General features: G+C 39.2%; 1 protein-coding gene across 2 annotated transcripts in view; it reads left to right on the top strand.

The window, feature by feature from the left end:
- Positions 1-19,573, top strand: part of LOC132148762 (G-protein coupled receptor family C group 5 member B-like) — a 38,100-nt gene extending 18,527 nt beyond the window's left edge. The window contains exons 2-5 of one of the 2 annotated variants that reach the window (XM_059557457.1): positions 11,823-11,882; positions 14,919-15,936; positions 16,014-16,126; positions 19,493-19,573. In XM_059557457.1, coding sequence (XP_059413440.1) covers positions 14,919-15,936; positions 16,014-16,126; positions 19,493-19,537 — 1,176 coding nt within the window. In that variant the 5' untranslated portion in view covers positions 11,823-11,882 and the 3' untranslated portion in view covers positions 19,538-19,573. The remainder of the gene's footprint in view (positions 1-11,822; positions 11,883-14,918; positions 15,937-16,013; positions 16,127-19,492) is intronic. The other variant, XM_059557456.1, reaches the window with a different exon arrangement.
- Positions 19,574-24,631: the final 5,058 nt, after the last annotated feature.

The raw sequence follows: 24,631 nt of genomic DNA, 5'->3' as shown, positions 1-24,631 counted from the left end.
TTCTCGAATAGTGGCTTTTAGACTTAAAACTGCACAAAGATTTTTATATGAAAATGGATTGAGATGGCATGAAACTGCAAAATTGCTTTTACAGAAGGTAGGGAGGTTGGGTTATAGTAAACATTTTTTTCTGCTAAAACTTGAAGAGGTACAAGTCACAGGTTTAACTTCTTTTTATGATTCAGTTTTGCAGGCGTGGCAAATTTGGAGAGTTTCCAGAGATTTAGGTGCTCTACCTGGTATGTGGATCTTTGAAGAGCCATTATTTTATAATGAATTCTTTTGTGTAAGTACTTTAAATTCTAGTAGCCTGCGTTCAGCACTTAGAGAGGCTGGTTGTACAAAGTTAGGCCATCTTTTAAAAGCCATGCATTCATCTCTTGTTGAATTAGGACTTTTGGCAAACATAAGATCTGAAAGATTGATGAAAAGGATTGTGGTAGAGGTTTGTGAATCATTGCCACAGTCATTAAGAGAGTTTGCTGAAGATCATGATATGGTTAATCAGTGGGAAGATGGGTGTGAGTATATTTTCCCATGTCTTAATATTTTTCCAGCTGTGAGTGAACGGATTGGCTTAGAAGATGGTTTTCTTTCTTTTACAAATGTACATACTAGTTCTTTTGAAGAGCTGGGTAAGACGGAAGCTTATATAATGTGTGTGAAAGTACTCCATAGCAGATCTTTTGAAGGAATGAAATCATCAAGGTGGTTTGACTTTTTTGGTCCTGATCATTCAGTGAAAGGATGTTGGAGATCTTTGTACAAGATGCCAATTGATAAACGGACAGGAGATCTTCAATGGAGAATAGTACATGGAGCTATAGCCACTAATAAACATGTAGCCCATTTAGATCCTAATCAAGGAGTTGATTGTCCGTTTTGTGTTCAAGATGAAACTTTGGTGCATTTGTTTTGTGGTTGTGGGAGATTGGGGGTTTTATTTAATTTGTTAAAACAGTGTTGTTTAAACTGGGGGGAATGTTTTTCTTTTCCTTTATTTATTTTTGGACCAAAGTATTCTGTTAAGGAAAAACAAAAACATGTTTTGATGAATTTTGTTTTTGGAGTAGCTAAACTTTCTATATGGCTTTCCAGGAAAAATAAAATTCAGAACAAAGGGTCAAAAGAGGTCTATGAGGTTTCTCTAGGAATGTTAGAAGCCCGCCTCAGAATTGAGTATGTTTATTATAAATTAATCAATAATTTGCAGGCTTTCACTGAAAAATGGTCTGTTGGAAATGTTCTTTGTGGTGTTGATCATGATGGAGAGTTGGTTTTATTTCTTTAATAATTGGAAGATTGTTTAAAGATGATGTAATAATGGTGAGATTTGTAAACTGTTAATTACAGAATAAATGTATCCTTAAACCTCCCTCTCTCTCTCTCTCTACCTCTCTCCCTCTCTCTCTCTCTCTCTCTCTCTCTCCCTCGTGCATATTAACCAAAATCATTAAACACGATAGAAAAAGGGCGAAACACCAAAGTTTCACGCGCGCTTGCGCACTCACAGTCTTCAAACTACACGAGCTCTCTCTCTCTCTCTCTCTCTCCCTCGTGCATATTAACCAAAATCATTAGACACGATAGAAAAAGGGCGAAACACCAAAATTTCACGCGCGCTCGCACACTCACAGTCTTCAAACTACACGAGCGCGCTCTCTCTCTCTCCCTCTCTCTCTCTCTCTCTCTCCCTCTCTCTCTCTCTCTCTCTCCCTCGTGCATATTAACCAAAATCATTAGACACGATAGAAAAAGGGCGAAACACCAAAATTTCGCTCGCACACTCACAGTCTTCAAACTACACGAGCTCTCTCTCTCTCTCTCTCTCTCCCTCGTGCATATTAACCAAAATCATTAGACACGATAGAAAAAGGGCGAAACACCAAAATTTCGCTCGCGCACTCACAGTCTTCAAACTACACGAGCGCTCTCTCTCTCTCTCTCTCTCTCTCTCTCTCTCTCTCTCTCTCTCTCTCTTTCTCTCTCTCCCTCGTGCATATTAACCAAAATCATTAGACACGACAGAAAAAGGGCGGAACGCCAAAGTTTCATGTGGAGCATTCGGAGATATTTTTTTTCTCCATGACAGGCTGCTGGCTCCCACTGTTCATTTTTATTTTTTGTAAAAGCACTCTCTGTATTAGCTTAAAGCCCTAAAGTTTACATTGGTTACTGTATTCTTTCAATTGCTCTAAACAAGTATTTTGGGTGACCTTTTTTATTGAATGCTAGACATCAAGTTGTTGTTATTTTCATCTGAAAGAACTTCTTTTTTCAGTAAGCTAGGCCCTATGTGTTCAGTAAGCTTGTTTCAGTAAGCTATGTGTTTTCAAGGCTTCAAGGTTTTATTGAATGCTATCTCTATACAAATGCAAAGTAATGCATTCTTAGTCTTTTATTTTGTCATTTTAAGAGCAATAAACATATATTGCAATGTTAAGGAATTGATGTTTTTTTCATTCAGATATGTAAATCAACATGTATAAATTGTTAGTAGTCAATTAATGGGGAGATAATCGAAATCAAATCGGTCTGGAAAAATTAATCGTTAGATTAATCGATGCATTAAAAAAATAATCGCTAGATTAATCATTTAAAAAATAATCATTTATCCCAGCCCTAATTCAAATGTTTAATTGTGTAGAGCAAAAACCAAGCACATATATGCCACAAAACAATTTTCACTCAACAAAACAATATTCTGGCTGTAAAAAACACTTAAAAAAACAACAAAGAAAGATAACTATAGTCAATTACAACTGTTTTTACAAATCAAACAGAGGAAAAAAATATGGAATCACACAAATCTGAGGAATATTATATGGAATCACCAAATAAAAACACTACTAGTACTTTGTTGCACCACCTCTGGCTTTTATAACAGCTTGAATTCTCTGAGGCATGGATTTAACTAATGACAAACAGTATACTTCATCAATCTGTCTCCAGCTTTGTCTTATTGCAGTTGCCAGATCAGCTTTGCAGGTTGGAGCCTTGTCGTGGACCATTTTCTTTAATTTCCACCACAGATTTTCAATTGGATTGAGGTCCGGACTATTTGCAGGCCATGCCATTGACATTATATGTCTTTCCTGTAGAAATGTTTTCACAGATTTTGCCCTATGGCAACGATGCATTATCATCCTGAAAAATGATGCTACCATCACCAAACATCCTTTCAATTGATGGAATAAGAAACGTGTCCAAAATCTCAACATAAACTTGTGCATTTATAGAAGATGTAATGACTGTCATCTCTCCCATACCTTTACCTGACATACAACCCCATATCATTAATGATTGTGGAAATTTGCATGTTTTCTTCAGGCAGTTGTCTTTATAAATTTCATTGGAACGGCACCAAACAAAAGTTCCAGCATCATCACCCTGCCCAATGCAGATTCGTGATTCATCACTGAATATAACTCTCATCCAGTCATCCACAGTCCAATGGCGCTTTTCCACTACACAGTACCAGCTCTAATCGGCGCTGTTTGGTTTTCCACTGTGTAAAAGTTGTACCTGTACCGGCTTCCAGGTACTTTTTTTCGTACCACCTCCGGCGAGGTTCCAAGCGAGCTGAGGCGATACTATAATGTGACGTGAAAACACAGCAGACTGCTGATTGGTCAGAGAGAATCGTCACTATTCACTGCGTCATCATTACACTCCTGTTTTTTTCAGCAGTGTTTCGTTTTGCTGCCCTCGGCCTCTCCTGAAACAACGTTTGTCTTCTTGCTGTGAGAAACAGCCACATCCCGAGGATCAAAAACAACATGCACTCGATTTCCTCCATTGTCCTGTGTGTGTGGGTAGCGGGTGTGTGTCGCGTAGAAGATTACGTCACGGCAGTTTCCTGCAGCGTCGCTATGACAACCAGGTACTATTGTGGAGGTACTATCTGCAATGGAAAACGGAGCGAAAAGCGAGCCGAGCCGAGGCGAGTCGAGCTGGTACTGGTAATGGAAAAGCGCCACAAGATTGTCTTTCTTTAGCCCACTGAAACCTTGTTTTTTTCTGTTTAGATGTTAATGATGGTTTTCGTTTGGCTTTTCTGTATGTAAATCCCATTTCTTTTAGGCGATTGCTTACAGTCCGGTCACAGACATGAACTCCACTTTCTGCCCATTTGTTCCTCATTTGTTTTGTTGTGCATTTTCTGTTTTCAATGCATTTGCTTTAAGTTTTCTGTCTTGGCGCTTTGATGTCTTTCTTGGTCTACCAGTACGCTTCCCTTTTACAACCTTTCCATTTGATTTGTACTTGGTCCAGATTTTAGACACAGCTGACTGGGAACAACCAACATCTTTTGCAATATTCCGTGAAGATTTACCTTCTTTGAGAAGTTTGATAATCCTCTCCTTTGTTTCAACTGACATCTCTCGTGTTGGAGCCATGAGTTATGTCAATCATCTTGGTTCAACACATCACTAATGAGTGCAAGCACTCGTTTTTAACTGCAGACTAATTGGCAGTTGTAATCAGATACAGGTGTTTGTTTTAGAAATGCAAAGTGCATGGTGATTCCATATAATTTTCCTCAGATTTGTGATTCCATATTTTTTTTTCTCTGTTTGATCTGTAAAAACAGTTGTAATTGACTATAGTTATCTTTCTTTGTTGTTTTAAGTGTTTTTTACAGCCAGAATATTGTTTTGTTGAGTGAAAATTGTTTTGTGGCATATATGTGCTTGGTTTTTGCTCTACACAATTAAACATTTGAATGAACATCTTGAATGAACAGAGGGGTGATTCCATACTTTTTGACAGGGGTTGTAGAAACATAAGGAGAGCAAGAGATTGATTCTCAATGTCAGTTTCTTTTTAATTAATACTATAGTAGTTCAGTTCCCTTTACATCTTTAAGTAGCCATTAATTTATCAATTGAATGGGTGACTTATCCTCATTAATAATGCAAACATTTGCCCCCCTGAGAGAATTGGCAGGAGCCGCCACTGCTCCCATGTTAGGGCTGCACGATTAATAGAACGCTCCCTAACATGAGTAATTAATGACAGAATTTTTATTTTTGTGTGAAATAACCCTTTAAAGATCACGAACACTATTCAAACACCAACGTGACCTTCCCTAAATGACAAACCTTTGACGTGCAATCACAACAGTGAGATCAACTCTCTGTTCGTCCCTGTGGGATGTGGATAATCAGATCTGCGTTGGTGTCGCCGTTGACCTTAAGAAACCGCTTCTCTTTTCAGACACACAGTATCTTTATTTCTGTTCCAATCATTCACAGAAGTAGGGGGATGAAAGTTTGTAGTTTGGATATAAACACTGATGTGAAAGGTAGCGATCAAAATGGAGTAAATCACCTTCTGAAAGTAATTTGATCTTTATCTTTTCTAAAATTTCAAGAATAAAGTCACTTATGAATAAAAATATAAACAAATCTCAACCGTATTGTGCACACAGCTCTTATTAAGTCCAGTTTTTAAGTAGTCTGCTGATTTTTTTTCATGGTATTCAGCTGCAACTAAATGTTTTGCAAATATTGAGAGAAAGAATATGCTTCATCTAAATGTTTGAATTAATTTTTTAAACCGCACTGGAATGTCACCTTTATTTATTTATATAGTGCTTTAAACAAAATACATTGCGTCAAAGCAACTGAACAACATTCATTAGGAAAACAGTGTCAATAATGCAAAAATGATAGTTAAAGGCAGTTCATCATTGGATTCAGTTATGTCATCTCTGTTCAGTTAAATAGTGTCTGTGCATTTATTTGCAATCAAGTCAACGATATCGCTGTAGATGAAGTGTCCCCAACTAAGCAAGCCAGAGGCGACAGCGGCAAGGAACCGAAACTCCATCGGTGACAGAATGGAGAAAAAAACCTTGGGAGAAACCAGGCTCAGTTGGGGGGCCAGTTCTCCTCTGACCAGACGAAACCAGTAGTTCAATTCCAGGCTGCAGCAAAGTCAGATTGTGCAGAAGAATCATCTGTTTCCTGTGGTCTTGTCCTGGTGCTCCTCTGAGACAAGGTCTTTACAGGGGATCTGTATCTGGGGCTCTAGTTGTCCTGGTCTCCGCTGTCTTTCAGGGATGTAGAGGTCCTTTCTGATCCAGCATCTGGTCTGGATACGTACTGGATCCGGGTGACTGCAGTGACCCTCTGATCTGGACACAGACTGGATCTGGTGGCCACGGTGACCTCGGAACAAGAGAGAAACAGACAAATATTAGCGTAGATGCCATTCTTCTAATGATGTAGCAAGTACATAGGGTGTTATGGGAAGTGTTTCCGGTTCCGGTTTACCTAATTAATGCAGCCTAAAAATCCTTTAACGGATTTGGATAATAAAAGCATATTAGTATGTTATGTGTAAGCCAGGTTAAAGAGATGGGTCTTTAATCTAGATTTAAACTGCAAGAGTGTGTCTGCCTCCCGAACAATGTTAGGTAGGTTATTCCAGAGTTTGGGAGCCAAATAGGAAAAGGATCTGCCGCCCGCAGTTGATTTTGATATTCTAGGTATTATCAAATTGCCTGAGTTTTGAGAACGTAGCGGACGTAGAGGATTATAATGTAAAAGGAGCTCATTCAAATACTGAGGTGCTAAACCATTCAGGGCTTTATAAGTAATAAGCAATATTTTAAAATCTATGCGATGCTTGATAGGGAGCCAGTGCAGTGTTGACAGGACCGGGCTAATATGGTCATACTTCCTGGTTCTAGTAAGAACTCTTGCTGCTGCATTTTGGACTAGCTGTAGTTTGTTTACTAAGCGTGCAGAACAACCACCCAATAAAGCATTACAATAATCTAACCTTGAGGTCATAAATGCATGGATTAACATTTCTGCATTTGACATTGAGAGCATAGGCCGTAATTTAGATATATTTTTGAGATGGAAAAATGCAGTTTTACAAATGCTAGAAACGTGGCTTTCTAAGGAAAGATTGCGATCAAGTAGCACACCTAGGTTCCTAACTGATGACGAAGAATTGACAGAGCAACCATCAAGTCTTAGACAGTGTTCTAGGTTATTACAAGCAGAGTTTTTAGGTCCTATAATTAACACCTCGGTTTTTTCAGAATTTAGCAGTAAGAAATTACTCGTCATCCAGTTTTTTATATCGACTATGCAATCCATTAGTTTTTCAAATTGGTGTGTTTCACCGGGCTGCGAAGAAATATAGAGCTGAGTATCATCAGCATAACAGTGAAAGCTAACACCATGTTTCCTGATGATATCTCCCAAGGGTAACATATAAAGCGTGAAGAGTAGCGGCCCTAGTACTGAGCCTTGAGGTACTCCATACTGCACTTGTGATCGATAGGATACATCTTCATTCACTGCTACGAACTGATGGCGGTCATATAAGTACGATTTAAACCATGCTAATGCACTTCCACTGATGCCAACAAAGTATTCAAGTCTATGCAAAAGAATGTTGTGGTCAATTGTGTCAAACGCAGCACTAAGATCCAATAAAACTAATAGAGAGATACACCCACGATCAGATGATAAGAGCAGATCATTTGTAACTCTAAGAAGAGCAGTCTCAGTACTATGATACAGTCTAAACTGGGAATCGATAAGAATCAAATCAAACGATACCCAACCCTAGCCAACAAAGTATATGAAATACAGTATAGCCTTCTTACTAGGCTAATTATTATAACTGTATATTGCAATTTATACCCGAAAACAACTTTCACAGACACACTATTGCCATGACATTCTTAGTTACTCTTGATAAACTGTTTATCAATAGAAGGATTTAGAAATATACATATCATGCTAGTTAAGTCATAACTTGCACTGTTCTGTAGCTTTTTAAAAATCACTGCTTCCAAGAGACTGAACAGGATGTTAATCAATACAAATCAATCAGGAAATAATCAAATGTGCTTCAAGTTATTCACAGACATAAGACTGAGTGCATAGCGCTTTAAAGATATGAAGCCTTATTTCACAGCATTTAATACTGTTGCTCTGAGCAAGTTGAATGGTAAAATTAGATTTAGATTAGATTAGAGGCTTAAGTTACAGTATTTAATGTATATTGTGTACACTATGAGCAATCCAGTCATTTCTATAGGGCAGTGAAAACTTGTGCTCTTTCCATCACAGCTACCATAGGTTATGTGCCACGCGCTCTCAGATTCTCTACCACTGTCTAGTGCTGGAGCTGTAATCGTATAGAGCAGGGGTCAGGGGTCAGCCACCTACGGCACGCAGACGGACAATCACTGGCACAAGAGCAATAGGGAAAACTGGCGCACATTTCGAGGTAATCACTTCTCAGTCACAACCTGTTAGGAGCTATAAATACTATTACAGTGTGAGAATAAACGGTTTAGTTTACGGATGCGTGCGACCGCTGCACAAACTAGACGCTTCAGATCAAAGCCTCAGAGGATAAAACAGCTTTTAGGTTGCCTGAATCGTTTCCACAGGAACAGTTTGTTTGTGGTGATCAGCCTTGATTTAAAATAAAAAGTTTTGTTTATACAACCACATATGCTGAGTGTATAGCAATGCATTATCTGACAGGAGACGGGTCACATGCACTCCATTGGTAGTCGCTCCTACAGGTAGCTTTTCTCAATGTTGTTGCATTCCTGAACAGCTCTTCAGTGAAAGTCAGTGTGATCATGTCGCTTTGTTGCTGGTGTAAAGTGAGCTTAACATATAAGCTTAATTGAAGATGTAATTGATGCGACATTCAAATGAGCAATAGAAAAGTATTTGTGCAAATCGCCATTCCAAATTTTGTGACGCCCATGCCTCAGTTCCCAACCGCGTTCCTGGAGCCTCCTCCTCTACACATTTAGCATGTCTCCCTTGTCTGACACACACATCTCAGGTCTTTGACTCCACTAAAGACCTGAATCAGATCATTGGTCTAGATGAAGCCTTGACAGGGCCAAATAGTTTTGGCAATATTTGAAACGTTAGTGCAAGCTGAAGTTCAGGATAGGGGTTGATGAACAGTTGAACATTACATGCATGCAGAACATGGCAGTTTGTGAGTCAACAAAAAATGTAAGAGCCATTTTAGCAACTGGACAGTTTAATGTTTCATAGGTCAAAGGTTTTGTTAAAACTTTTGTCAAAAAAAATAACTGTATTCTTTCAGTATGTGTGGTAAATTAATGTTTTTTTGTTTTATTTTGAACAATCTCTGTTTCGAACTTGCTCACAAATTACACTGTCATTTCCCAAAATTTGACTTGTGTGAAAATACTAGGAAGTGTGTAAACCGGATGTCAACAGGGTTCAGAGATGGGACGGAGAACAGATGCGCTAACAGAGAAAACACTGTACCAGTCAGAGCAAGATCACTGTTTGCGATGCGCAAAACATTGGAAGAAAGTTCTAAATATTTTATACGAATATATCTCTGAAGGGAACTGACTGTCTTCAGAAAAGATTTGACATTTTCTCTGCATAGACCTGCTTTGTGATAACCAAGCAAACACTATATTGCTGCTATTCCATAAGCGCCACCTGCTGTCAGAGAAAAAAAATAACTGTAATTTGTAATGCAGCAAATAAGCATAGGCTTTTAAAATGGACTATTGGAATCTTTAGCTTGTAAAACAATTGGAATCAGCCATAAAAAATCATGATTGGTGCACTGCGTCCCTAATTTCTGCCTTTTAATCAAGCAACAGAATCATTCTTGTTCAAAGATATTATATTGCTAATAACTGAGAAATACACTGCTTAAAAGTCATGCAAACGGACAGTTTCATTGCAAGTGAATATTTTAACACCTAACCACCTTTTGAATTGACATATCAGGCCAATTTGGGTTTTAGTTATAAAAGCAGGGTCTTGCATGATGAAGCCTCAGTGCCAGCCATGCAGCAGAACTGGTGAGAGCTGGATCCTTGTTATGTAACAGGAGTCGTCGAAAGCAGCACAAAAGAGTGGGAGCGGACTGGATGGGGGTGCTTTCACAAGCCTGTCGCAGGAGCTTTCATCGCACCCATCCACGTGTGATTTCTTCCAAGAGAATGAATGAGAAATGCTTAAGAGATGTGTGATATTTCATGGTTGGATGCTGACGCTGTAGTCCCAAGCAGTTTGACTGTCCACTTTGAATGTGATCAAAACTTCTCTTTTTTTAATCACAACAGACTGCAACAAACATCACTACATTGTTGCTTTATCTCTATTTCTGCAACACAGACAATGAAAACGTATTGACGCGAAGCACCGTTCCTCTCGTTCCTCACAGAAGTCCTGAGAGTACAAGGTTTAGTTCTCCGGCAGAGCGTGACGAGTGTGTGTTCGAGCACTGAGGGATGGCCGAACACCCCCCACATCTCTTTCTGTCTCTGCTGTTTCCATGGCAATCACTGCACAATCACTCCTGACACACATGCAAGAGGAACACTGAAACAAACATATCACTGTTTTATCTGTGTTTTTTCCAAAGTAGCAGGCGCTGTTGTCAAAGCTCAGGTGAATTATACTTTTAAATCAAGTCGCAAGATGTATTTAGTTACTTTTATGTGTGTGTGTGGTTTTATTGATTTGATTTATCTGCCTTGTTTTAAAGGGGTGATACACTGAGAAATCTTATTTTACTTGATCTTTTGACACATGTCAGGTCATTGTACCATAAACACTTAGTTTCAGTAAAAAGTTTTTTGGACAAACAAACTTGTTAAAATAAGGCTGTGTCCACTGGTGTTAGGGTGACCAGACGTCTGTTTATGGTATACTGGGTTTATGGCCCACTATTGTCTTTCGACTTGATCTGTCCCCAGAAGCGTCCTCATTTGACAACACATTCACAACAGCTTGCAACACACAGCAAAGAAGCCTGGCCAACATTGTGTGGTGAGTATTTTCACCAACAGTCTCTGCCTTTTAATAAGTCAGTCATTGAACCGATTCGTTCAGAAACCAACGTCCTGAAGTTGCTTGGTTTCTTCTAATCGTCTACCCTCCAGAGTGAGAGTTTGAAGGGATGAATGGTGTAGGGGACCAAAGAGTAAAGAGGGGCCTTCATCACACAATTAAACCTGCGCAACGAATCATGGGTGCGAAGTGTCCATCAGTTGTACCTCCCAAAATCCTTAATTACAAAGAGCTCTTTCAAGAGGCCGGTTCTGTGTACTCTGGTTTGGAATGACTCTTCATTACGGCGGCCATGATTGTTCTCACTCTGAAGAGCCCTACATAGATACCTTTATCCCGTTTGGGACGCAGTGTCAGTCTTGGTAACATATGTGTGTATGTGTCATCATCCGATCATGTGACACTGAAGACTGGAGTAATGGTGCTGAAAAATCAGCTTTGAAATCAGCAATTCATTATAATTTAAAACATATTCAAATAGAAAGCAGTATATATTACTGCTTCTGCTCATTTTGGATTTATTTAATTCAACTTGCATCAAAAGAGAATAATCTAAAAAAACACACATTAAAAATCTTCCTGTTCAAGAACTTTTGACTGGTAGTGTTAGTAATGTATATTTAACACCAAACACAACAGTCTTAGTTGAGAGATTAACGTGATTTTATACTCATTGTCCAGTTTTGTGATGGGGATTGCAGTGTAATATTAAGAGTTGTGGAGGACTATTTATCAATTTATTCAAATGAGACGTGCTGTATATTGTTACAGGTTATTAATAAAGCACTGAGCATGTGCACTATAAATAATCAGTGTTTGAGCGGTCTTCCCATTGCTCATAGGAGTGACTACCAGTGCCATAACCACGCAGTTTGAATCCTCCAAAACTGTTTCATTTAGAGATCGTTTCTTTCATGTGTTTGTAACATGAAATATGTGAATACTAAAACTTTTTCTTTTTTTCTGGCTGTGCAGGGTCCATCTCTTAGACCATAATATTCAAGGCAATTACAACTGAATATATCTTATACTAAGGTAAGCTGTTACAGTTATTGGCTGTTATTATATTAATCCATAAAACATTTAAAGTTCTGTGGACTGTACCACATTTTCGGGACCTTTGTTTTTAGAACTGATAGATGATTAAGAATGACGTTTGCTGGATGAACAGATTGTAATATTAATTCTGCAACTGTTACTTCTGGCAGCTGATATAAATAATTGTAATAGATTATAAATTAACTATAATTATGTATAATTTCACTTTTGTAATAATTGCTACAATGTTGTCTTATTGTACTGCTTATTAAAGTAAGTGTACATGTAGTCTATGAAGGTCCAACACATAAATAACAGTGAAGAGAGTAATGATTAAGTAGCTGTAATGATGTTGAGTAATAGCGTGTGTGGAACTACATTACCCACAATGCTGGTGAATTCCCAGAAGTGAACATAAAGCATAGGCCAGGGGTGTCCAGACCTGTTCCTGGAGAGTTTAGCTCCAACCCTGATTAAACTCACCTGAACCAGGAATTGGACGGCCCAGATAAAGGCTGTGTCTGAAATAACATACTCTCTTCAGTACTTTTTTGAATAAGTAATTACTAATGTAATACGTAATTATGACTGCAGAAAGAGTATGTTGTATACAGTATGAATGTGTATAGTATGAATGTAATCTGGACGTACTACATTCGGCATGTTGTCATTGTCACATGTCCTTCCAGCATCACTGTCATTCAGAACTCTCCTGTGGCCTCGTGGGATACTAAAGTGTCCATCATATCACTTCACGACGCTGCTGACGTGTTTTCTGGCCCTGCCAATAACACCTCCAGCATCCAGCAAACATTCACTGCAGTGTTGTGTAATAATAATAATAATAAATAATAAATCACTTGGTACCAATAGCCAGTCTCCCCAAATCACTCACTCAGCTTCAATTCAATTCAACCTTCTTGGCAAAAAAGGCATTTTGCTTTTACTAGTTTCTGCTTACTTTCAAATCTGGTACATCTATCTATCTATATATATATATATAATATATATATAAATCACAAACCATGTGTTCAACAAACACACTAGACCACACAATGAACATAAGACAAGCACACAGCCAATGAAACAAGGTCAGAGGCCCTGTGTTCAAACAGAAACATGAAAGGACCCCCATCATACACTCACAACAAGACACAACATGGGGCATGAGTATCCAGATTCCCCAAACACACAACACACCACATGTAAAATGTAATTTTACATGCCTCCATTCCTGCTTTTCCTGTTTAATCTTTTACATTGTTAAGTGAAATCATTTGCCATGGTTACCCTAATTTGTTCAACTCTAAAATAATATTCAACCATTTTTATTTGGCTGTAACTAATAACTTTTCCCTCCTTTAAAATTTGTAACCTGTGGCTTTTCCCTCTTTAAATAGTGATTTTGAAAATGATAATTATTTCAAGGTAATCTCATCTCCAAACTGGACAAATGTTTGAGCAGTCAAGTCAGAAGTGAATTGTTGGAGTTTAAGGCTTGCAGTATAAAAAGAGAAAAGTGTGCAGTTACGACTGCAGTCTTGTACTCTTGATCTTGTTTTGATATAAAGTAAAGGGAGTCTAATTTTAATTGGAACACCCCTATCTGAGGGAAGAAGTGATCATACAAGAGAAGTTGACTTTCACTGGTGTAATTTTGTTGTTAAATAAATAAAACATTTTACATGTAAATAATGGTGTATTCTTAATCTTGGACCTAAGCTCTGATTGACCAATAATGTGTCCGGCACCATCAGAATTCTCCAGATTCTGTTTAACATGAGAAATTTTAGCAACATCATTTTAATTGCTAAGTGCTATTGTTTAAATATGGTTGACGTTTTCTCAATGTTAAACTTTAAAATGTTCTGCCATTTTAATGTATCTTCTGCAAAATGTTCCCTTATTCCTAGTTTCTTTTACTTCTGTGATTTATATTTAAGTCAAAAAAAGAGTCCAAATTTACAGAAAATCTGACCCAAATCCATCAGTTATACAGCAATTCCTGTTTCAGTTACAAAACTTCTCTTCATAGATCCATAACAGATTTGCATAATCATTTTAATTGGCTTCCTGCAAACAATGTCTACTCTGACCCACACTCAAACACTTTAGTTTGTGGTTCGTGTTGTGATGATTTCTACAGCGGGAAAGTAGATTTGCAATGTTTACAATTCCAAGGGATCAGTACGTGAAGAGTCAGTGGTTAAAATACATTTTTTACGATGAAAAACAGCAGTAAAACACTAACCTTCCCGTCCTCTTACTGACGACTGCTTCACATGGCTAACTCACATTACATATGTACCATTTTTGATAATTACCATAAGAGATTACTATTTAGCTGTGGCATTCTGATGGAGTTCCCACACACTGGTTTGTTGATGGACATACACTTGTTAATGCGAATGTAGAGGAATAGCACAGTTACGATGTCTATAAATGTACCACAATCGAAGACAAATGCCCTGTTCAAGCGGTCCTTGCAAAGGAGGTTTGGATTGATCAACTAGTTCTTCCAATGTTTCATCATCAGACAGGCTCAAATTGATATGGTTAACAACGCCACTGTTACTGTGCTTTGCGGTGTTTTCAATCGCTAAGGATTAAGGAAGCCTTCGGAGCTGAATGGCCACTCTGTGTCCAACACGTGTTGCAAACAGTAGACAATCTCAACAGACTGAGCCATCTGACCAATCAGAGTAGAGTAGTTTTGTTGAGGTCTTTGGAGAGACTGAAGATTTGAATGAATCATTTAAGACTATTTGAGAAACAAGAAAATTACAAGATTACAAGAAAAGTCAATTGTTATTTGACCTTGGATGCGCGTAAACATATTGTAGGAGACCTGCAAAACATTAAAAATGGTATAAAGTTCTGTAATAAAAAAACAATCATTCATTAATTAGTAATATTTCATATAATGCATTGACATCCACGCTTTAAATGGGACTTAAGCAACCAAAATAATTTTTGGGCCACTGTATATTTTAAAAGCAAACTGGACTAATTTCGGTTTCCTCTCTTTCTCAGATGTCATTATTTGATGTGGTGTTCCTGCTTCTCACTGGCCTGGGTGTGAGTTTGTCTGCAGATGAGAAGGCGACGGTCCCGTTTGGCTGCAGATTTGGACCTCCACGACCATACACTCTCTTGTGTGACCTGGGTGCTGTTTGGGGCGTGGTGGTGGAGGTCGTAACAGCGGCCGGTGTGTTCGCTGCCATTTTACTTGTGATGGTGTTACTGTGTCGCCTGCACTCCGTGACCGAGGCACCACGGCGAAGTGGCATCGGTCCGATTCTCTTACTGTTAATGGGCATTATTGGGCTGTTTGGGCTTAGCTTTGCATACCTTATTGAGCAAAATGAAAGCATCTGTGTGGTGCGACGTGCCCTCTGGGGTTTGTTTTTCTCCCTCTGCTTTGCCTGCATGTTAACACAGGGCTTGAGGCTGCGCAAGCTTGCATGTGAGTCTCGTAGCCCGGGCGGGTGTGCCCTCGTTGGACTAGTGCTGGGGTTAACAGCAGTACAAGCTATTATTGCTGCAGAGTGGCTGTTTCTAACAGTGCTGCGGGAGGGTAACCTGGCTTGCGAGTATCAGCCACTGGACTTTGCACTCGCTTGTGCCTATGTGGTGGCACTTCTGCTGGCTGCCCTTGTAACTGCAACATTAGCGCTGTGTGGGAAGGCACGACAATGGCACTGTAATGTTGTGTGGCTCCTAGTCTCCTGCTTGCTGTCCATTCTCCTGTGGGTGGCTTGGGTTGGTTTCTACGTCTATGGAAACAAAGTACTTGAGAAGTCTCCGGACTGGGATGATCCAGCATTGGCTGTGGCCCTGGTAGCACAGGGTTGGTTGTTATTGCTGTGCCATGCTGCTCCTGAAGCCCATGCCTGTCTTCGATCCCCACCTCAGCCTTCAGCTCCAGACTATTTTGACACATCTCAGAATTCATCACGCATGAGAGACGCCAGCCTTGATGAGGACATCCCACTTTCACACAGGCAGTTTGTGGAGAGCCAGGGATACGCGTTTGATGAAAATGCTGCAGGTACAATTATGCACAAAGATCAGTATGTCATTTAATATACATTAAATAGATCCTAACATCCATCTTCTGTGTTGTAGGGTTGAGAAGTGGTAGCCATCATAATGGCAACACAGGGGCCAGACCCAGCGCACCGTTCAGAAGTAACGTCTACCAGCCGACTGAGATGACCATGATACTAAACGGAGGAGCAGTGAGTACACAACTTCATGTTTTTATAAATAGACTAAATAAACCTGTTGGAACCTGATTCCATATATCTGACAGGTTTGAGAAAAGTGACTGACCAACTCAAACCTGAAACAGGCCCTGTCAAAAACAGCCTTTCTGTTGATCTAGAGGTTTTATTAGTGTTATCGGAGAAGATCAAAGCTGATATTTTGTGATGAGTCAGGTTCAGGTCTTCGGTCCTACAGTACAGTAGATAACATGTGGGGGGAAAACTATCATGGACTCATAGAATGACATGGAAACACCAAATACTCTTTAATGTGTTGTGTGTTTTAATAGACCGGTAACGACTGCACAGAGTAGCATTATAACAAAACTTTCAAACGTATATAGCATAATAAATCAGCAGCGCTTTGACTGCGGTTGACTGTGGCATAATAAAAGCTCCGCTGCTTTCGAGCCGTGTGTCACACTCATTCAGCGGCTTCGTTTCAGCTTCAACCTGCTTCATTCTACCAATTTAATAAATTATTGAACATGAACATGATTTCTGCTCGAGTCCCGTCGGATTGCATGATTCCACACTCATCAAACTACTCCTTTGTTTCTGTTTTGAATGCGCACCCTTCAGGCAGCGAAATATTACGTTTTGGGCCTTTAAGACAATTTATTTGAACAATTTTTTGGTTATAACTGCAGAATTGAAGAGCTACATGTTTCCCAACAATATTTTACGAAGCTGTTTGATTTTTATGGTTATATGCATGAAAAATGCTGCCCACGTTCCTTTTCATACATTCACTCAATGCTTTGTCTTATAGGAACACCATTAAGATATGATAATTGTCTGAAATCTATATCCACTGGCTTCTGAGGCACTGTATCACTAGAATGTGCCCGTGCCAACACTGGTCAGATCTTCCAGTCTCTTCTGATGATTGTGGTTATAACCGGGTCTGCCTCCATGATGTGCATTCTGCTTCGGGTGAAGAACAAGTGTCTGTCGCAGAAGGCAGTGCACATCTCAGGGCGTCTGAATCTGAATTTGAATCAAGAAAACAAAGTGCAGCATCTCTTAGTGGAACTGTTTTGGCTGACATACATTTGGTTTTCGAACCTCACTCCTGGAGGAGCCTCCTTAGGAGAAATCTGCTTTCCAAAGGCTTCAGACAACAGTCACACCTGGAGGATGCTCCCATTGCATCCGCAATTGACACAAAGTATCATTCCCTACTCAGGAAATGTCTGTTATGTAACCCTCGTTCCTTGAAGGAGGGAATGGAGACATTACATCGACACTGACGTAAGGGAGCCCAAGTCACCTCGGAGCTCAAGAAATGGCCAGTGTCTATTGGCGAGTGTATTTTGCATGCCAAACCACTCTCCGTACATAGAGGTATATAAGATGGCAGTGTGCATTCATTCATTCTGGTTTGTGCTGAGGAGCTGAGAGAGCATCCCTGCATTCTAGCGTTATGGCATGAGGGATGCAACATCTCCGTTCCCTCCTTCAGGCAATGAGGGTTACATAACATAACAGTTTTGTTCCCTTTCAGTCAGTGACGTTCAACGTCACATCAACACTGACGTTAGGGGTCCCTATGGAATTACTGCCAGGACAGAGGCAACTCAATCCGAAGGTTAAATTATTAATCCTTTTAAGGTGTGTGTGTGTGTGTGTGTGTGTGTGTGTGTGTATATATATATAATCTGCACAGTTTAGTGCGTTGCAAAATCTTAAAATAAGATTTATGATAAAAAAGCTCCTATACTTGATGACTATTCTTTTTTATTTGCAATACCATCAAGATCACTAAATAACTAAATGTATAAATAACATTTTAGTCATATCATTGATTTTTTACAAACTATTGGACAGATGTTCCAATGCACGAATGGTGTATCCCTTAAACATTTGGTTCTTAAGTGATGAGTGATGCACTATGGAGGAGAGTCAGTGTCTTCTCTTCTTTGACCCAACTATAAATAGAACTAAAGATGCCAGCAATGCAATGCAATGCTGCAGCCAAAGCCTTGTCCAAAGCTGAGTTAACATCAATCCAAACAAAAGCAATATTTCTGCTTAAAGAGAACGAGGCAATATACAACTGTGAATGTAGAACTAATTCAAAATCCGAACCAGACATCATCAGTTACCACAGTGTCGACTGTATTATAATTATTTTGGGAAAAACAAGACTGGATTGATAATCCTCTGAGAAAATGCTGGCTGTATACCAGTTGTTCACTGCTAGATAGACTTCAACTCTTCTTTATCAGCTATTGCCGGTACATAACGGCACTTGCGTCTGTCTTACGAATGAACTGCAAATGCTCTAAAGAAAACACAAAAGGCGAACATAAATGAAATATACAGCTCTTTTTGCAGCGTCAGTCAGACTCATCAGTAAAGTGAGTGAAACACACAAACACACATTTTCATCACATAATACTTCATTAATAGCGGTTCACTTTCGCGAAATTGGAAAATTATACAGGAAAGGTTAAAAAGTAACATTGAAATACAGTTTAAACGGGCCTGACTCAGTTTAAAAACTGGTTTCCAGCAGGTTCCTGTTCTGCAGAACATAAAACATAAAACACAGTTTACAACATAAAAAGAAAAGAAAAACAACACTTTTAAACATAAGCTAAACAAAAACGGCAATCCAAATCAATACAAACAAAACTAGGACAATTTCAAAACAATTAATGAACACAAGTGTAACTGTTCAGTAAAAACAGTTTGTATGCCTTTTTAAAACCTGTAACAGATGGTATTTTTCTTATGTGATATGGGATATCATTCCAGATTTTTGCGCATGTATAAAAAAAAAAGATTTCTGACCATAGTTATTTTTGTATGAAGGGACTGGTACGACCAGCAAACTGGAGTTCACATGACCATCGTTTTTAAGCAGACTCGGGTACAGATTGAGGGTGCACACCCGGGTTCAGAAAAATTTGTCCTGCTCACAGAGGATTGAAAGGTTCCCTCTTATAGACGTACTGATAAAAACTGATTAAAAAAATGTATAGCCTGAATGCTCTGTAAGTCGCTTTGGATAAACACGTCTGCTAAATGCATAAATGTAAATGTAGACAAAAGGAGGGTTCTGAAAAGAGAAGCTTGCTGAAAAAAAGAAGAAAAAGGAGAGAAGGAAGAACTCTAAATACTGTAGCAAGAGAAGCAAGCAAGTCTTCTCTTCAAGGCCTCTCCGTCTGCATGTTCCTGATTGGCAGGACTTCCACTTCTGCTGTACAGCAGCTGGGGACAGATTGTATGCTGTCTAATGCACTTGACAGGTGTTTTCCCCCTCTTATGATGCATCACTTATCTTGTGTAAATGTCTGTAAACCTGTCTGATTTTGTTTCTTACCGTCACAGGTTCCATCCGCACCTCCCACATATACAGGAAGACAGCTTTGGTGAAGGAGGAGAAGGGGGACTGGAAAAGGGGTGTAACCTGACAGCCGCCAGTGAGACTGAAACACAGGTCTCTGATGACGGGGTGTGTGTGTGTGTGTGTGTGTGTGTGTGAGAGAGAGCACACTGGACACCTCTTTGCACCATCAATAGCTGTAGTGATTTTGAGTTAATGTACTGGTATAAATATTGATGCGAACAGTATTTAGATTTTATAATTGTGTCAGATACACCTGAATATTTCTCTTGCTCTGGCTTCAGATTCACCCTGAAGTCGTATCGTATGTTACATGAAGAAGTTGAACAGATCCGTCTGTATTGCAGTTGTGATTGTGCAGTATAACTTGGACATTTTATCGTTCTGTGATAACTGGGTACAGTACCTCTGTTTTTTATTATTTCATGAGTTGTCTGTGTAGGAATGATTGACGTCAATCCCCATGTTCTTCTATGGACTCGTTAGCTGAAATCTCACTCAATTCTGAGCAACACCATGTTGCTTATGGGCTGTATTTTTATACTTCAAATTATTCTTTTAAATATTTAATCAGTTTTGAGCTCTGCTCTGTTTAACAGTTCTTCAGATACATACTACTGCTGGACACGAAGCAAAGGAGTGAGGCGAGGACGAGGGTAATAGCATTTAGATTGGGTTTGCTAGTCTGAATTATGATCTTAAAAGCAAATCTAAATGGCCATATACACACTGCAAGGTTCTGGATGTGATAACTTTTAATAAGTTACAGTGCCTGATAACTAGATCACCGTTAGTAAGTTTATTTTGTTTTGCTAATTTTAATAATTTTGTGTGTGTGTGTGTTAACTATTTTTCACCTAACTAAACGTTAGAGCCCAAGCAGGCTCCAGAAATAGACAATGGGAAAGTAATCCAAAAATGTGATGAACATAATTGGAGTTGTATGGATTACTTTGAAATGTTCAGATTCACAGACGAACAAAAAGAGATGAAATATATTGAAGTTAAGAGTTAAGTTAAGAGCGGTCCCTTCGAGCAGTGAAGAGCGTGACGGCTGCAGCATGTCCATGGCCACAGAACAAGGATCAGAGGACGGTGCTAAGAGGCTCTGGTCAGGTCATGGTTTCGTCCATTGAGGGTGACCATGTGCGTGTTTTTGTCTTTGATGTTTGCTCCTTATACTGGGCTATGATTTCCTTTATGTCATGCATGCAGGGTCCTAAACCACATCACATTAACGGATCTAGATTACGACTGTTTTCACAAACCCAAGTGTGAGCATTTGGTTGATTGCTTGGTCCAGTTCAGAGTTCGATTCCACCCTCCTCCCCTTGTTATACAAGGTACAAAAAGGCTAATAATATGCTGCCACCATCCTCTGAGAATGCCAAGATGTAAGTTAGACGTCATCAATAGCAGTTTACTTTCACAAGTTATGTTGGATTGCTGAAGCATAGTCCAGAAACCCATGCGTGGTTCACTGATGCACACCTGCGATTTTACTGGTCTCTGTAGGCAAGTATAGATCTGCTGTTGGGTGGTTTGCTCACAGTTTCATTGTAGAACGTAGTTCATCTTAACATAGCATCAAGCCTAAACCCTCAGTAACCAACCACAGGGTGACATAGCTAATATAATAATAAAAAACGAATAACAATAAACTAAAATCTATCCTAAAATCTATTGATATTTCGTACATATTTTGTTGCATTTGATGTGTCAAAGTGCAGTTCTCAGAGCTATAGCACGCATTAGCATGAACTTCCTCCTGTGGTCACTTTATTTCTACTGTCCTGGTGGGGCAGTGTGAAGAGAATTTAAGTTAGTTAAACTGTGAAAAGTTACCTAGCTGAACACTAACGTGTATGGTTTTCTGGGACAGACCGTATTTTAAGGTAACTGTTATCGTAGAGTACAATGAGAAGCTCACTTGTAATGTAGTGATGACATATTTGTGTCTAGGTTTGTGTCTGGCCTCAGTCCCACTACACAGGCATTATTAGACTTCCTGAAGGTGCTGTGTGAAGAGAAGGGGTCCTGTTGTGTATTACAGCCTTTATATTAATATCTCTTATTGTTTCTGTTGTTAGGTCAGCTTCTGTATATGTGTGTGTATATAATATGCACACATGACGTGTTTGTCAGGACATGACCGTCATTAAATAACCTGTGTACTGTATTTTCACATGACTGAAAATAATGAATGAGGCAATGTAGTGTGATTTAAATGAGATGAAGTTTGGTTGGTAACCTGTCCATGAAGTTAGAAAAACAACGAGATCTGCACGTAATGTGTGTTTCCTGAAATCTTCCATACTACTGATCTTCTCTTGTTTCTGTGTTCGTCACATCTCTCACCTCGCCGTTGTTTTGCCCTCGTCATCATTTCCCCCAAAAACAATCTATGTGGAATAAAACCATTCAACAACCAGTGTTTGCTCTTTTTGTATTCAAATTAATGTAATAACTAAATTCTTATTGTGGTAAAAAGAAGAAAGTGGACAGGACTTCTGATTAATGAACTTTTATGACCAAAAAGATAGAATTTGACTTCATGTGGTTTGTGAAGAATCAGATTTAAGAGACAAATTATCTTGTATTATATGGACTGATATGGATCTATTTTATATAAATATCTGTTTACCATAAAAAAGTTACACATCTTGGACATGATGGTGAATAAATGAGAATTAGACATTTTTGGGAGGAGCATCCTTTAAAGTATTAGAGAATCCATCTTTGTTTTGTAAAATACTTTATTGTGAACCGCATCAAAATAACTCTTGTAGTGCATTAATTACACATTAACTACCAGTTTGGTTTTATAATAATCATTGGTAACACTTTAGAATAGATGTCTAAAACACTAAAGGAAGCTGAAGCCTAAACCATGTGAACGATGATGTGAAGATGGGCCGAAGCCCAGTCCTGTGACTTCGTTCAGCTCCTCTGAGGTTAACACCAAACCTATAACAATAACTGTACAGAGGAGCCATTTCATTGCGATCACTTTCAAAATGATTTTTTTTCTAGCTGATGAATGATAAAACACTGACAGCCAATCAGAATCCACTCTAATTTAAAGGGCTTGCACATTTACAATGGCAGAAGACATTGCAGAGAAGCTAATCATCAATGTCCAGAAAAACCCAACACTATTTGACAAGGATACTCTAAAAAAATAGATATTTGGAAAACAATTGGACATAGCCTCAGGAATGATTGGTGAGAAGTATTAACGGATCCAGCTGGTCCAGGATGTCGTAGGACCACTGACACTCAAGGTATTCAGTCGCCAGAAAATACCGCCTCACTGTCTTGTAGAGCCCACAAGCAGTCAGTCGCTGACCGGACCGTCTGCAGTCTGGTGAGCTGCAGATCAGCTTGTAGGACCACATCCTGTAGGGCATCCACAAACACAGCGGCCAGGTGAAGAACACGTCCGGCGATGCTGGAGGCTGATGATACAGCAGACGTGGCTGGGGAGGGTACCACCACATCTGCAGGTTGTCTGTCAGCACTGCCCTTCTACCCTGGTTTATATATATATATATATATATATATATATGCACACTTATGAAGTGAAAACTGTACCTCAGAAGCTACTGACACCAGCCTTTCTCTTTGCTCCAAACAAGGTGAGCGGATCGGCGTTGAAGTTGGTGGTGGTTGATGTACTGTAAAGAAGTAATTTTTAATTTTCTAATGAGTAATAATGATTTAATTATTTTCAGTTTATAGGCATTTATGGTTACATAATACTATATGACACAACAGAAAACAAAACACTCACCCTGTGTCTCCACCTCTATGGCTGAAGCCAGAAGATCTGCATCTTTTGGCTCTGAGTGCAGAAAATGTACAATGTCATACAATTATGCCAGGTATAATCTAAAAACTCACCGTGTACTGTAGCTGGCTGGGAAAGGAGCTTTGGGTGGGAGGAGGAGAAGCCAGATGTGAAGGGTGCGGTACAGGCTGGGATGCAGAAGATACAGAGGATGACTGTTTCCTCCTTTTAGCCCTAATTTTCTTCCATTCCCTATGCAAGATGTATTTCTTCAGGGCATTCATCTTGCTGCCTGCACTGGTTTTCTAGCTTTTGATGAAATCCACATAGCTGCAACAAAATAATATACATGAATGATTAGAGTAAAATACATACAAAAGATCAATACAATTAGCAAGCAAAAGCATATATTACCTTTTCCTCTCCCTGTCCTTGGCCTCATAGAGCTCCTTGAAGGTGTTCTTGCTGTAGACACCAAAGCCCACCAGACAGTCACCCTCACAGCCAGGTATTGTTCCCTCTCTCTGTCTGCGCATTCTGATGGTTTCTGCAATCTTCTCGAATGTGCAGGCATATTTGAGAAATACATCTCTGTTAGCCATGAGGGCACCTCTGTCCAATCTGCCAGCCTCACGCTCCCGCTGATGTCCAGACAGGACCATGAGGGAGTAACCAAGGTTGTTCTCACGAAACGGCTTCGCAGAGCTTACTGCTTTATTAGACAACCTTAGCCTATAATCATAGCAATATTTACCTAAAGTAAAACATGAGCCAAGTGTTGGGTTTATATTTGAATCATACATCAATCATTTGAATTCAAGTACTACTCTGTGAAAAGTTTAAGAACCACTGACCGAGATATTTAGTCAATTTGAGAGGTGGAGCAGGAGCCCATGGCCTGTCTGCTTGTGGCCTAGACTGGAGCTATTAATCCTGAATTTGCATATTTAACCTTTTCAGTGTTGTTTTTAGACGACCGTTATTTTAGAAGTTCCCCTTACTGTTTCCATGGCGATGTGTCAGGCTTGTCACATGACACACCGCGTCTACAATAACACTGAATGAGAGAGGACTCGCTTTTATTCCATTTCTCTTTTTTTATTTAAAATATTCACAAACTTGTGAATAAACAATCTGATATTCCGATTCATAAAAATGTGTAAATGAGTGTGTTTTGTCATTTAACCCTCTGGAGTCTAAGGGTATTTTTGGGGCCTGGAGAAGTTTTGTCATGCCCTGACATTTGTGCTTTTTTCAGTTTCTTATAAATATCTAAATGGGTAAAGTCTAATCTCACTGTAATCAGCACAAACTGGGCTATAATAATATGTGA

The sequence above is a fragment of the Carassius carassius genome, chromosome 9 (genome assembly GCF_963082965.1).
Source record: "Carassius carassius chromosome 9, fCarCar2.1, whole genome shotgun sequence".
In the NCBI taxonomy this organism is placed as follows: Eukaryota; Metazoa; Chordata; class Actinopteri; order Cypriniformes; family Cyprinidae; genus Carassius; species Carassius carassius.
This window is presented reverse-complemented; position numbering and strand designations above follow the sequence as displayed.